At 41.4% G+C, this 16,309-nt stretch overlaps 1 protein-coding gene across 1 annotated transcript in view; it reads right to left on the reverse strand.

Annotated features, from left to right (window-relative positions):
- Positions 1 to 13,190, reverse strand: part of exoc6b (exocyst complex component 6B) — a 131,288-nt gene extending 118,098 nt beyond the window's left edge. Inside the window, exon 1 of the mRNA XM_031734737.2 lies at positions 13,024 to 13,190. Within this exon, the coding sequence (XP_031590597.1) occupies positions 13,024 to 13,112 (89 nt within the window). The 5' untranslated portion in view covers positions 13,113 to 13,190. The remainder of the gene's footprint in view (positions 1 to 13,023) is intronic.
- Positions 13,191 to 16,309: the final 3,119 nt, after the last annotated feature.

Consider the following 16,309-nt stretch of genomic DNA (forward strand, 5'->3'; position numbering starts at 1 on the left):
ACAGACTGCTGAGGGTAGATGCACAGTTGGAAGGGAGGCCATCGGTCCACTCCTAGTTTTTCTACCTTGGGGATGAGGAAAATCCCTTCGGCCTTTCATCTCTATAACTCACATATTTGTTTTTCCTCAGTGCTTTGGGGGGGAGGCGGTTCACAAGTAACTATAACACAAGCCGCAGCAGCATGTGCTCTTTTTTTTGGTGGCAATAGTGGAAAGTTTTCACTTGATTCTCGTGTGAAGTCTCCAAACAATGGCTGGCTTCCTGTGTGTACAAACTAAGATTAGCATGTTAGCACATCTGCAGTGCCTGGTAACCCTGTACGAGTCTCTCACTCACTCAGTGCCTGGTGGTGTCTGATATTGAGCAAGGGGAGAGGGCATGCTGCTTATTTTTGCTCCTCGGCTGCTCAAAAATGCACAAAAAAGGTTCCAATAATGGCAATGACAAACCGCCAAAGTCACCGGTTCATCGACAGGGGAAAAAAAGGTTTATTTTCTCTGTGTTTCTGTGTGTAAAAATATTTGATTTTCACCTCTTTAGGACCCTTCACAAAGGCAAAACTGGACACTTCCAACATGATAAGCTTCTAAAACCACTTAAAATACTCAAATACTGGCTACTTTTACATTACATAGTTGTTACAGGACAATTGAAGTGTTCCTTTTTTAATCTACTCTCAACATCACAGTTAACAGCTCAAAACAACACTACCACCATAACCTGTGATGGAGGAAACAAGTACTACTTCATTTTTTGGTGCAATCAGATACAGCGCAGCACGTCTGACACTTCCCTCTAAACTGTGCGGGACTTCAGTGTATGTATCCACATTAATGTGCATATCTTTAGTATTTTCATGTCTTTGTGACTACATGACATTAAGATCTTGCAGTGGCCGGGCTCCATCTCTCTCACGCCGCTTCCTTTATCTGTGACAGACAGCCATAAATGCTCTGATGTAATTCATTTCAGTGCATGAAGGGTCAGAGCTAGTCTCGAGGCTTCCACAGGTCTGTTAGTGATGTTTCACTACAAAGCAATGTAGTGATTAGAAGCAAGGATTCAATATAACCTATGGCGTAATTGCTCACACACACACGGCCAGCTGCTGGCCTGTTTGGGCCACTGACCGTGTTTCCCAAACACACTGGCTGTAATGAACCCTCGATAATGAGTAGCGTAGCTCTTTTCACATTAAAAACAACAGAACTGCTTTCATCCCCCGTGTAGACAGTTTTACTCTGCAACACCACCACATAAATTAGGAAGCTGTTTAAGAAAAAAAAAAAAAAAAAAAAAAAGCTGTCTGTACAATCCTGTGAAAACCATTTCACAGGCTTCTATGCATAAACTGAGTCTATGCTTGCTGCTGTTACAGGAAATAAGAGGGTGCTAATCAGATGTACTCGATTAACTGATGAAAGTGTGAGCACCTCTTTAAAAGCTGAAGTATTGGTAGTTTACTGGTTTGGAGCATTCAGCTGTGTTAACAACACCGCAGTCTTCTCAGGAGTGGATTTCATAGGAAATTCAGCCAAAGGTCAGACCGTGCAATGCTCAGAGAGATTGCAACAAACCAAAGAGCTGCATCTCAGAATCTATAGGCCTTAGTTTGCATGTTAAAATGTTAATGTTAAAAGCTTATGACTCTTCCGGGGCAAAGGGGGCCCTCGGGCCTCCGGCCTCGGGGCCTGCAACTCGGTTCACTCTGGCACAGCTGGCTGCCGGCAGAGCCGGCGGGCACGCCAGTGCAGTCCCCTCTGGCTTCTGCTCCGTGGCTACTGGGTGACCCCTCATCTGGGGATCTCCTCAGCCCTTCCCAGGAGGGTGGCACGGATGCCCCTCCGGTGGTACTCCTTGGGCTCTCGCACTCTGGGGCCTCTGGATGTCTGGAGCCTGGATCTCCTCCATGCCTGCTTCATGCCCTGGGGGACGGGGCTATGGGCCTCCACACCCTCTAGCAGACCGTTACATGGGGAAACCTTTTGTATACAAGCGCGTTGATCCACACAGGTGTGCACACGGGTGTTCACTGTTCGTAGACATAAACTACACCTTTCTTAGCTGCTACTTCAAAGCACATTGTGCGCTGTCTGTCCTGCGTGCTGCACAACAACATTCAATATTTAGTATTTACTGCTGTTCACACTTAGCTAGATTAACGTGATGGTGTTGTGTTTAGTATGTTGCTTTGTTTTTGTTTGGTTTTTTTTTTGCTTGTCTTCTCTTCTTTTTCTCTCAACAGGTGATCCAGGAGATTTTTTTTTTCTCTGTCTTTGTAAGTGCCCTTTCTCACTGTCCCTTTTCCCTTCTGTTTTTCTTTTCCTTTCTCTCTTTCTTTCTCCCTTTCCTATCCCCCAGTCATGTCTGTCCCATCTGTAACAACGGAAAATAAAATAAATAATAACAACAAAGTTTGATCAAATGGACCAATACGGCAATGCCATGATGATCCATTTGGCAAAATAAATCCATTTGGTATCCTTGTTGGTCTTCAGACAACAATTCTGACGGCTAAAGAACCAAATGGGACAGACAAAAAAAAAAAAAAAAAAAAAAAAAAAAAAAAAGCTTATGACTACAAGACTTCTGAAACATCATCCTTTGGACAGACGAGACCAGAGTGGAGATGTTTGGCCATAACATGCAGCACCTGGAGAAAACCAACCATCGCACATGAGAACAAATAGCGCATACCAGCTGTCGAGCACGGTGGTGGAGGGGTGATGATTTGGGCTTGTTCTGCAGCCACAGGACCTGAACACCTAGTAGTTACTGAGCTGACCATGAACTCCTCTGTCTACCAAAGTATCCTAGAGTCAAATGTGAGGCCGTCTGTTGATCATGCAACAGTACAATGACCCCAAAGCACAGCAGCAAATCTACATGAGAATGGCTGAAAAAGAAGAATCAAGGTGTTGCAATGGACCAGTCAAAGTCTAGACCACAACAGGATGGAAATGCTGTGCTGGGACCTTATGAGAGCTGTGCATAAATGAATGCCTGCCTGCACAGAGTCCTGTGAAAACTCACAGCACTGTATGCAGACAAAAAGCCAGCTCTTTAAAAACTGGAGATTTCCTGTAACCTTTGCTGCAGTGTGTGCTCTCTCTCTTTCTAACAGCACCTGCAGCATGAAGGACGTCGGTCAGCATAAAGGCAAACTCGGCACACCACATTTAGTTGAAGCTGAGTTATTAAATGACTTACTAACAGTTTTTAAATACAAATCTACTCGTACATTAGTCTACATTCTTCAAAATTGAGCTATAAGGCGATCTATTGGCTTAGGCAGCTCAGTGAGGTAAAAATGTTACGTTGAGCCCTTGTAAGTGGAAATTGACAATAAAATTAATCCTATAATGTTAAAAATACTGCAACATATCACATGCAGGTTAACATGTATTTGCTGTTGCATCAGAGACGCATTAGCCATTACCCAGTAAACTATGAAGACATGAGGGCTGCTCATATAGATCCAAATTATAGGAGACGTACGCAGAGTGAAAACAAGCTGACAACAAAGACGGGGAAAAAGAGAAGCTGTGGTTCCCAAAGCGTAAAAGTTTGGTAAAAGTTCAACAAAGCTGCTCTCAGTTATGACATCATTGTAAACAGCTGCCCGTGTGTGTGTGTGTGTGTGTGTGTGTGTGTGTGTGTGTGTGTGTGTGTGTGTGTGTTCGTTCTATCCAAGGATCTTTGGAGAGGAGTTTGCAGTTTGCTGACTGCTCGACAGCTAGCTAAATAGGATCTTAACCCACTTAAGATGTGCAGCAAACCCCTGATTGTGTGTTTGTGTTTCAAGTGCAGAATGATGACTCAGCAGGGTGTGTGTGGTTCCATGTGTACGTGATCTAACAAGCTTGTGGTGGGTTCCTCCCACTCTTCTCTGACTAGTTGAACCCTTCAGACGGAGAGATTCTCAGAGTGTGCTAAATGTGGTACTGTGTTAGTTTTCGGTGGAAGACGTTAGTGAGGACACAGAAAACAAACAGATGACCAAGAACGTCTCCTCCAGAGAGCTTTCACTCCTCCCCAGTATGAACTACGAGCCACACAATAGTGTTCAGTGCCTCTTTTCCACGCACAGCTTTTATTTGGGCGGGCTGCCCAGGTATACTAACACTGGCCCAGGGTACATTTGGTGACTCATTTTAGCTTCTTTTTTCTCGTTTCCCCATCTGCAACAGATTAACTGGTGTTCCTCATATTTCGAAAGCTCAGTTACTGCAGCTGCAGCAAGCTGTGACCCTCTCTAGAGCACACATGGACAAAAGATGAATATCTTAATCTGACTCCTGACACCCTGAAAGGGTCATCCCATCTTAAATCACCATGGCCCTTCTGCTCGACTATCTCAGATGGTCTCAGATTAATTACATTAATAAATAACACTAAACCTACTTTGTGAAAATAAAACAGAGTGAATATCAGATGCTCGTCATCCTATGGATGGACTTAAATATTATCAGGGCTTTTTCCAGTGATAATCTGACATAGATGGCTTACAGTATCTGCAGGTATTGTGTTAAATTAATAAACTGTCTTCCTCTTTGTGAGGAACAGACTGGGAACCATTTATTTTTAAGTATATGAGGTTAACCTGAGGCTTGACTTAAACACAGTTTCCTAAATGTTTAAAATAAAACAAAAAAGGAAAAGAACTTTTATTTTAGTAAAATAATAAATTATTACAGGATGAAAATAATTAAAAGCATTACTGAAATTCTTCTTCAAAATAAAAGCTGCTGGTGAAGTCAGACCGAAGCTGCTGACAGTTTCCTGTTTGAAACCGGTGCACTGCTCCCGATGAGTGGCCTTGTAAATGAACAGTTTTCATCACAACACATGGAACGAGCATCATTTCAGATTTTATCTTAGCCCAACACCAACACAGCTGAGCCGGAGTTTTTTGGCACTGGAGTTTAACATGCGGCTCATGCAGTCTCGTGGTTGAACAGCACAATGACTGAGCTGCTCTGTCATATTTGAAATGCAGGCACGTGCGGGGGGGGGGGGCTTCAGCGCCCGCCCCTTTCCTGATGGGTGCCCAAAGTGCCCTTTTGTTGAGGCAACTTTTTTTTTTAAAAATTATTTATTTATTTAATTTTAATGTGTGTGTGCGTGTGGAGTCCTGTCTGTGCCCCTCAACAATAATATTTAACTATTAATCACATTTTTACTAAATGAAAGGATCTGGCTTGCATCAGTCACATGATCACCATTAACCAATGATCGCCCTTGACGGCAGAACGCAGCGCTGGTTACGAGCCGAGCGAGCTCACAAAGTGCACGCGCATTTTTTGCGGTCCGGAGCTGTAGGAGAAACACAAATTAACTCAGAGACACAGACTGATGCGACAAAACCAGTATGTAGGTGTACAGCGCACACTGTAGTCTATAGCACACAGGAGTGTTAGCTTATTACGTACACGCTGGTAAGCTGTCTTGTGGCAACTGACGAACTGAAACAAATGAGCGTGCTGTGTGTGCAGCAGCATGACAAACTTTACCTGTCCTTTTATTAACTGCACAAGTAGTGCTGGTCATAGCTGCTGGCTCACTGGGTAAGGCTGTCATGGGTCTGTAGCTCTGTCCACCGTTTTAGGGAACATATTTAGTTTTAAAGTAAGTTACAGGGCTTTTCCTGCCTTTCTGGAGGGCTTATATTTCACTTAAAATGATCTAATATTCATGTCCACATAATTATGGATTATTATAATTATAATATTTTTAAAAAAAACACACGCTGTATTTTAAAGAACATACATTAAGAAACAGATTATATTAGATTTATATTTTAAATAAGACAAAATGCTGATTTTACAGCAGTAAAATTATTGTATCTCTACAGTTTAAAAATGTAATAAGCTTTCTGCCTGCACAGAGTGGATAGTGAAACAAATGGAATCATCATAAATACATTATTATAAATTTGTTACTTTTTTTCCCTCATTGCTTTATTATTGTAGCTCTAGTAATAAATAATAAGGGAAGGATTCTGGATCAGCACCATGATGGAAACTTGTGCCCACAGTATATACAGTATTCTGAAGAAGGTCTAAAATGTCACTGTGTGTGCGTGCATGTGTGTGTTTTATGTATATGGATTTTTGAATTATTACTCATAATATAACATTGTCCAGACATGGCTGGTATGGACATGAGGAGGAAACAGTAGGAGCTGTGTGAGGTTACTAAAGGCAGTGGATCCCTCAGCAGCTGGATTACAAAGAGCACAGGTAACATTAACACATGTACCAGTTGTTGGAGAGGTATTCCAGTATAAAAATAATAATAAGCACAACTGAAATGTTTTGCTTCTATAACATTTTTCTCTCATCATTTTATTATTGATTAAGTGCAGGAGTTGTTAGGTGAGGATAATTAAATTATAGTTTATTGCAATAGCAAGTTGTGCCTTGTTCTCAGATGGACAGCAGGTGCAGAGTGATATATGAGATGAGAAGATGAAGGAGGAAGAGAAGCAAAGAGTGATTCACAGGCAGAGCCGAGTTTATTTCTCACAGTTTTTTGTTGCCTTATGGTTCCAAGCGCTGTCACCAATCTTTGCATTTTGTTATTATCTCATAACACTTGTTTAATCAGCTACCATCTATTCTATGGACTTTTTAATGTCTACAGTCTCAGATCAGCAGCAGGAGCAGCAGAAACTCCTCAACAGCAACATTGCACCCATCAGGTAAAACATAGGCTACATTTGCTTTGCCTTGTCACCACCTTACAACAGTGATATAGTATGATGCGATCCCATATTAGATTCTTGATGAATGTGTGTTATTGTTATTCAGCCTTGTTCAATGTGCTCCTTTTTAACTTTGAGCACCCGCCCCTTTAAACGTCTCTGCACGGCCCTGTTGAAATGAACACCTGCAGCCCAATAAGGAAAAAGCATTTTCCATGACTTTACAGTAGGAAAACCACAAAATGAGCACATGCATAAAGATTCCCTGTCATTAATGGCTAAATCTGACAAACCTCCCCGCCGGCATGCTGTTAAACACAGGGTGGAGCTCAGCACACATACACGACTTTTTAAAGGCCTCTTCAGCCTAGGATGAGCTGGACAACTCTGAGATGCACTCGACTGTTTCTGAAGAAATAAACATGAGCAATAAAACCTCCACGGGCTTTGAATACACAAAACATCTGCAGAAATCCAAGCTCGTTGTTCTCAGCTGACGCAGACAGAAACTTGAGACTTAAATCGACTGCTGTGCTATTTAACCTGTTTATATGAGCTCCTGATAATCTGAACAGATTAAATAAGGCACAACAATGAACTTGAACAAATTTTTGTGAAAAAACAAACAAAAGAACAGAAAAGCTGTTGTTTTAGTGTGTGTGCATGTTTGCAATGTCTAATGCAACGTTCACTGCATTAGAGAAGAGGTCTGTCATGATACAGCAGCACTTCTACACAATGTCACTCATTCATTAGCCTCACTTTAACCTTTTCATAGCCATCGCTGTTCTTGCCCATCTGTGTTTATGCAAGTTGTAAAGCAAGAGTGCATCCCAGCATAACTGCCTTTTAGCAAGGCAGGAAATCCCTTACTGATGAAATATGCAGTTGATGCATAATGTCATTTGCAGACATCTAAATACGGGTAAAATTCAGCTGAACATCATTATAGTGTTGATGTCATTTACTGTAAATCTGATACTAATTTGACCCAACAGCAATGTAGGGGGAAAAAAATCAACACAAACAGAGCCAAGTAACATAAAATTAGATCGGGTGACATTGTTTTTTAATAAAAAAATAAATAAATAAATCTATCAAAAACTGAAACTTAATCTGGATTTTGGTACGGTGATAATGACCTTTTCCCAGGTGCCAAAGTGACATCTTTAAATCTGTTCTGGCTAACAGACAGACAGTGATAGTGATGGAAACGATCTTCTGTAACAATCACAAAGTCCCTGAGCGGGATGTTTTCACGCGTCAGCACAGAGAGTGACAGCCTAACAGTACCACAGAAACCTCTCGGGGTTTCCACCAGCATACAGCAAGCCCCGCAGCACCAGGCAGCTTTCTTTTGAAGCTACACTTGTTTTTAGGCTACAGTTTAATGTGAAAATAGCTAGAAAGTTCACCAGTGACATCTTTAAAATGTAAACACACTCTAGAAAAACAGCAAGGTGTTATAAGTGCTCTCTACCCTCAAGCATAGCAGGACAAAGTTCAGTGATGTCAGACAAAAGGGTCTGGGGCTTGGTGTGGGCCCTTCAGGCTCGTCTACACTTAGCTCATCGCATCCGTGCATCGATGGGCCTTGCTTGGTGCACTGCCAGCATGTTTTACACTGCTCCACCTTACATTTGGCACCCAGCACACTGTTTTTGTGCTGATGTTAATGCCAGAGGAGGTTTGGAGCTCTGCAGTTATTGAGTCAGCAGAGCGTTGACAACACACCCACTCTGAAAGTTCCAGTGGTTCCTAAATGCCTCCACTTTGCAATAATAACACTTACAGCTGTTTGTGGAATATCTAGGCGGGAAGAATTTTCACAGACTGACTTGTTGCAACAGTGGCATCCATGCTTAAATTCAGTGAGCTCGTTAGAGAGCCCCACTCTCACTGACGTTTGTAAAGGCACGCTGCATGGATCTTACTGCTGATCTTATACACCTGTGACAATGACATTGAAAACACCTGAATTAAAAGATTAACTAAGATGAACTATTGTCACCCAATACTACACTTCATATATCCTCAATACCCAACACTGATAATCAAATCCTGTTTTTTTTTTAAGTGATTAAATACTTTCTTTTCAAGCCATAGGTTAACTTATGTTTCACATTTAAATAGTTCTGTAATACACACACACACACACACACACACACACACCTCGTCCCATTTCAGTGCTTTCATATCACACATTGTGACACAACCTCAGGAAGCTCGCCAAGCATTCAGTAAAGCTGATACTTCATAATTAAGGTAAGGAAAAATATTTAAACCCCAAATGCCCTCAACAGAGACATAGAAGCCTGAGAGATTTTAAACTTTTGATGTCATTCACAAGCTGTTTGAGTCCATTGTGCTTTTACGGCTGTCAAAAAATACTTTAAATTAAACTGAAAATTATGAGAAAATAAGGAAAAAAATATCAGCACTTAAAAATATGAAGCTGGATATCCACGAGCAAAATTACAGCGCTGCTGGGGTGGGGTGGGATTAATGGAGTGTAACACACCTGCAACGCAGCTTAGTGTGTATGTCAAAGTCAAACAGGTGGAGCGATCACTGACTCAGACTTCAGACACACAATGGGCAGTGTAATGAGAGACGGAGGGAGAGGTGTGAATGACTTAGCCTGACATAATTAGAGACAATAAGTGAATGGAGGTCAACTGCAGGTAAACAGTTGATATTTTTCTTGTTTTAATTTTCTTTTGTTCTAGGAATGTTTTCACATAGTTTTAATAGGCTAATTATATACATGAGACAATTTATCCAACTGTGATCAAAAGTTGATTGCACAGGTTGCCTGATAGGAGGCAGCTTTTCTGCAAACAGTTGCAGTCTTGACTGCAATCACTCTCAGAGAGATTGTCAAAGGTTTGTAAATAATTGCTGTCATCAATAATAATTTCCATCATGTTGCCATCGGTCTGAATTAGTCTGTCAATGAGCACAACTCAAGGGGACTCGATTCAGCTGGCTGCCAGCTGGTTATATTCCTATAAAACAGGAAGGCTGCCAAGCTCAATTATAATAGTTAAATGTGAATTTCAGTCCATGTGGACAGCAAAAGACATGTGAGCTTGATGATTTATCACAGTTCATTGCTGTATTGTCAGAAACAGATTGGATCTAATTGCCAAGTTGACCCCTTTCAATAAGCTCCGTCTTATGGCAACATTTATGGCATGTTTTAGTGACAGTGCTGGCATGCTTGAGAATCCAGTTTTGAAAAAAAAAAACTAAAGTGAAATAAATTTGTGTTATTGGAGAGAATGGATACTGACAAAGTTTAACTTTGAGAACATAATTTGCAGTTGAAAAAAGGTGATAAATAGTAATAAATAATGAGTTTTTTTGGAATAAATTTTGACAGCACTGCTTTCAAGTATTTGCTAAAAAAGCTACAAAGAAACAGCAAAGACACAACAAATCATACATGGGTGCTTCCTTTGTAATGCATCACTCTATAAGCTTTCACCTTATGGTCAACGATGCCAGCAGAAGCTGTTGAAATTTTAATAAAGGTAGCTGAAACGCTAAATAAGATTCCTGGCACACAAAGTGGGATTTCTATCATGAATTTAGAGCTTTTGTTCCACTAAACTTTAAGAAAATCTTCTAGTTGCTTTAGCTGATATTGTAATTTATTAACAATATCAACAATCTTCACTGTAATGTCCAACCATGTAGAGGACACAACAACCTCCATGAATGTTTTGATTGGACTGTCTGGGCTTCACTAACCCATTAGCATCAAGGTTAAACACCCACCCATCGATCTTTTTAACAGCTGATCCAGTTCAGGGTCGAGGATGAGCCAGAGCCTATCCCAGCTGACACAGAGCAAAAAGCAGATTGAACAGGCCTAAATAAACACACACACACACACACACACACACACACACACACACACACAGCCAGTATTTTAGTATTTATCGACAGTATTTCAGTCTTGAGTGAATGTTGTAACCTGAGGGAGTTGGCTGGTTGCTCATGGTTGCTCCAGTCATATTTATGCTGTCAGGGAGGAATTCTGCAGCCAGCCTCGACCTGCACACCAGCACTGCATTCACACACTCACACCTCTCACTGCCAACCTGATTTTTCCAGGCTGTTTCTGAGGACTTTCAGTCCTGGGAAAATTAGATGGAGACTGAAGAACAGCCAGAAGTTAGAAAAAGTGGCAGAACATGCAGCTAAATCAATAGTTTAAGAAGTTTACTTTTCAAAACTGAATTAAGAGATTAAAGTAATGAAAGCTCCCCCCCACCCCCCGATGAGCGTGAAGAGGTGGGTTGGGGTTAGGGCAATCTGGGCTTCTCTGCTCAGGTTAGTGGCCTCAGAACCTGAACCAAGATAAGCAGAAAATGGATGGATGGACTTTTTACTTATTATTATACTCTGTCACTTTACTCGACAGGCATTTGTGCATTTTCCTGCCATTTCTGTCGTATTTGAGCAAAACTGACAAAAAAATAAATAAATAAATAAATAAATAATCACAGTTCTGGTGATTTTACTTTTTCACTTTTAAGGAAGGAGGACACGATGAAAGTCTCGACCACATAAGTTGTTATAAGTAATGTGCTTTAGCCCATCAAAGCAGGACTTGCAGAAGAGGAAACCCCAACAGATTTGTCCTCATAACCAACAGTCTAATAGTTTATTACCAGGTGTTCTACGTATTTTTTACCGTTTTATATCCTTCAGTTGACGAGCAGGACATATTTTTTTTATCCCTGGAGATATCTGCACTTACAAAAAAAACAAAAAAAAAACAAACATGCTTCTTTGGAAAGTTTCATTTCCCACTGCATACATGCAATCTTGACAACTTCCTTCCTTTGCATTTGCAAACAAAACTCCCTCTTTTAGGCGTCTCCGGACTAAATTTAATTCGCAATGAAGATGACAGCTCCAAAATTAGACTGTGCTGGTGTATTTTAAGAGTGTTGAGTGCACACAGGGTGAAGTGGAAATACTGAGATGTCGGACACAGGAGATGAAACATCACCCACAGGAGGAAAAAGAAGAATAATATAAAAAGGCAGACGAACGTGGCAACCGGAGGTTTCGCACAAAGTTGTCAAGTCATTTTAGCAACAGGATCTGGAGAGGACTGATAAACACACATGCTCGCTCGCTCTCTCTCCCTCTCTCTCACACACACACACACACACACACACACACACACACACACACAGAGGAGCTGACCTGAATAACAAGTTTAAACAGGACTTATGATGACCAGAAGAGCCCAACGTAGAGGAATAAGAGGGGATAAACACCTTTGATAAGCCTTTGGTAGCCTGCAGCATTTCCCCCCTTCATTCACTGCCCGTTTCCTCTCTGGACAATCAGGGCAAACACCACTGGTCAGGAACAAAGCTGATTCACAGAGGCCACTCAAAGGCCACATTTTGGAGATCCCTTTGCTCTTACGTCTATGTCCTTTATGTTCTCGTTGTGTTTTACACCTCTAATCTGAAAGCTGAAGATAAACACGAGTGTGACCCATTCCAGGTGCAAAATGAAGCATCCTCCTCCATTCCCTCCTAATATGATTGAGCAAACCAAATAAACAAAACGGGGAGCAAAGCAAGCGTTTAAGTGTAGCTCCCACTAAATTATTGATAAAGACACTAAACGGTCAATAAGAAGCATGACAGCACGTGCCTCTCTGCTGCTCGGGGAGGGTTTGGACTGAGCCTCTGTCTTCATTCATTGACACATGCAGGGTTTGTCAGGGCTGCTGCACTTGACACTCCTTGATAAAGCTGCTGCTAACAGCAAAGGGCACAAACACTCACCCCCTCCACACAGAATAAAGTTTACTAACCCTGCCTTGACAAGTTCACAGAGCCACACGGGTAACACGAACGGTTCTGCAACGAGAAAACAGGCTTGTGCCCCCGTGTGAGCAGAATGTCAATTAATTAGCACAGTTAGCTTAATGTTAGCCAAAGTTGCTGAAATTCCTGTGGACGACTTGCCGAAACTTCTGAGACAAAGCCAAACAAACTGCCTCGAGAAAAAAACGTGAAGCCAGTAGAGACAGCCGGCAGTCAGGACTGCTCGGGCTCACACTCCATGTGTTAAAAGTGCAAATTAGCTAGCTTTAATGTTTGCTAAAGTTAGCCGGCTAGCTGTCCGATAATGGAAGCAGACGGGTTAAAGTTTTGAGCAAGCTCCGGGAGTCTCTGGATCAGCGCTAGTCGCAGCCAGCTAGCCGCGGCTCCCGCAAGCTGCGTGACGCCGCTGCTTCCTCCCCCCCAACCCAGCCGAGGAGTGGGGACTGACTCACCGGAGTGTCGGTCCAATACAGTTGGTGTCTGTGCTCTCGATTTCCCGCAGGATACGTTCGTGCTCGGCGGCTGTCTCCAAACTCGCCATCCTGCATGTTGCTCCGGACGGTTCCGAGCTGAGCTGAACGGACTCGCCGGGATCTGTGCGTCACGGCAGGAGGAACCAAGGGGTTGGCTTGATATTTTAACCGAGCAGCCCGAGTGAGCGGAGCTTCCCTCTTTGTCGGGAAGAAGGGACATCGAGTTATGAGGAGCGGGGACCTGTGGAGTGTTAATGTTGTTAAAAGAGTTTAAAGAGTAACATTTGTGGTTTTAACTAAAACCACCGATTTAAATTGGTGATCACTGATCACTGGAATTTTCAGTCCTCTACTAGTTTTGATAAAATAGAGTTTTTACTCCCCTTTTAAAATTCTGTTTTACTTCTAATTATGTGTGCCTATGCCAAGAGGCACACATATTACTATTCGTCGGATTTATTATTATGTGTGCCTATGCCAAGAGGCACACATATTACTATTCGTCGGATTTATTATTATGTGTGCCTATGCCAAGAGGCACACATATTACTATTCGTCGGATTTATTGTGTGGATGCCCTAAAGGGCTTCCACACTATTGAGTTCCTGTTTCTCTTTATTCTTTATTATTCCTCTAGTTGCTTCCGTACACTTTTTGGCACTTAACTACTTTCTCAGTTTTCAGCCGATTTTTTCAGTTCAAACTCTATACTGTTCTGCTCTTTCTGCTAATGATGGCTATGACTTTTGGTGTTTATTACTGTTATACTTTTTAAAATATTACACTTTTTTCCTTTAATTTGTCCCATTGAAATGAATGGAAAACTTCCACAATTCTGCTAAAACTTGCTTGTCTTTGAAACTTAACTACTTTGTCATACTTTCACCTAGAAACTCCATTCAAACTTTAAAATGTTCTCAGATTATTGGGCTATTCCTGTCTGATTCAGCTTTTTCAGATCTTCTACCGTTTTAATCTTATCTCTTTAAGTTTGCAGTTGCAAAATTGTGATTTTCCAGAAAATACATGCGTTGCTATGGTTGCTATGCAATTAAGTCAGAGTGAGTGCTGGTCCGTTCTGAATTTTCTCTTCATGTCTAAACAACTTCTTGCTACTGGCTCAATTTGCACTCAACCCCACAAATTATACATCAAAACGTAGGTATTTTTGCTGGCTTTCAGGCAATGTCACTATCTTTATTGTGAGATTTACCGTTTTTCATAATTTGCCTCGGAGTGACACAAGGTCTCAATACTCCCCATTCAAAGTCTATGGGGAGGTTTTGAAATTCAGAGCTGAAATTCTGTAACGGGAGGCATTTTAAAATCGCCATATCTCTTTAACAAAGCAAAGTTAGGACATGAGGCTTGTGCCAATATATCTTCAGACACTGCTGACACTCACAGTGGAAGCAGTTTTTACAATTATCTTACCGTTGAGCAATGAATTACGTTTGTTTGAGGGTGGAAATCTGTCCTTCTCTCAGTCTTCAAACTCTGGAAATGAAGCCGTTTCTTCTCTCGTCATATCTCCGCGACGAAGGTAGAACGAGCTATGAAAATCGCAGTCAAAATACACCAAAGTCCGCTGATTCACCCAGTACAAGAATTATGCTGCTAGCCCTCCTAGTTTTTGAGTTACACGACGTTTTGTAACTCCATAAAACGGCGCGCCGCCTCTCACCGCGATCTATTTTCTGACTGCCCAAGTATCTGTCTTTCGGACCGCCGCCCCTGTCCAGGTGGCGCAATCAGTAATGACACGGCTCTGCAGCTCAAAGGTCGTGGGTTCAATCCCACCTTGGTCCACGCTTTTTTTTTTTTCACTACAAATTTATACACTATCACAGACCTGTAATTTATATTGCTAATTTATTACAATTCTGCAAAGTTTTATGATTTTAGCAGCTTTTCTAATATGGACCTCAGATTCTTGTTAATGCTCCATGGCAGAAACAAGTACACAGCCTGATGAAGCAGACAGAGGCAGTACCTCTGATTGGTGAATTTGAGCAGAACCAGGTTGTTCTTTCATTTCATTTCTTTATTTATTTCACACATGGTTCAACAGTGTTTCTTTTTCTACATACAGAACCTTCTGCCTCTTTTCAGCAGAAATTCTGCTCATTCACCTCATCTCTTGTGTTGGAGTGCCCTCTTGTGGCGCCTTTTGGGTAGTGCCTTAGTAAACATGAACACTGCAAAGAAGTGGTATCAGACTGGTTTGTAGTGGAGGAATTTGTTGCCAGTTTCTTTCATCTTTAATCCGTATTCATGTTGTAATGTAGTAGTACCACAATATGGCAGAAACACTATGTTTTGGCACAAATACTTTGATTTGGTATACTTTAGCTTCTTCACCCCTTTTCAGCAAAATTTTCATTTTTTTCACCCCTTTTCAGCACAAATTCCAGCTTTTTGGCTGTTTTCAGAAAAACAAAACTCTTTTCAGCAGAAACTCTGCTGATTCATCTCTTTTCAGCGCAACTTATTGCTTCTTTACCTCCTTTCTGCAGAAATTCTGCTGATTCACCTCTTTTCTGCAAAATGTTCAACCTTTCACCTCTTATCAGCACAAATCTCAGCTGTTTTCAGGAAAAAAACTCTTTTGAGCAGAAATTCTGCTGATTCATCTCTTTTCAGCGCAACTTATTGCTTCTTTACCTCTTTTCTGCAGAAATTCTGCTGATTCACCTCTTTTCTGCAAAATTTTCAGCCTTTTCACTTCTTCTCAGCAGCTTCTGCTCATTTAGCAAAATTGTCAGTTGCTCCATCTGATGTTTTTGTGAGAATGAGTTTGGTTCAGTGAGATGAGCAGCTGCCTTGAGACCAGAAGGGCCAGGTTCAAATCCCGGTCATGGCAAAACCTGTTTTCAGTTTTCTCTTTTGTTCTGCCTCTTTTCTGCAGAAATTCTGCTGATTTACCTCTTTTCTGCAAAATTTTCAGCCTTTTCACCTCTTCTCAGCACAAATCTCAGCTGTTTTCATAAAAAAACTCTTTTGAGCAGAAATTCTGCTGATTCATCTCTTTTCAGCGCAACTTTCTGCTTCTTTACCTCTTTTCAGCAGAAATTCTGCTGATTCACCTCTTCTGCAAAGTTTTCAGCCCTTTCACCGCTTATCAGCACAAATCTCAGCTGTTTTCAGAAAAAAAAACTCTTTTGAGCAGAAATTCTGCTGATTCACCTCTTTTCTGCAAAATTTCCAGCCTTTTGACTTGTTCTCAACACAATTCTCAGCAGCTTCTGCTCATTTAGCAAAATTG

This window comes from Oreochromis aureus, linkage group 3, assembly GCF_013358895.1.
Source record: "Oreochromis aureus strain Israel breed Guangdong linkage group 3, ZZ_aureus, whole genome shotgun sequence".
Taxonomy (NCBI): domain Eukaryota; kingdom Metazoa; phylum Chordata; class Actinopteri; order Cichliformes; family Cichlidae; genus Oreochromis; species Oreochromis aureus.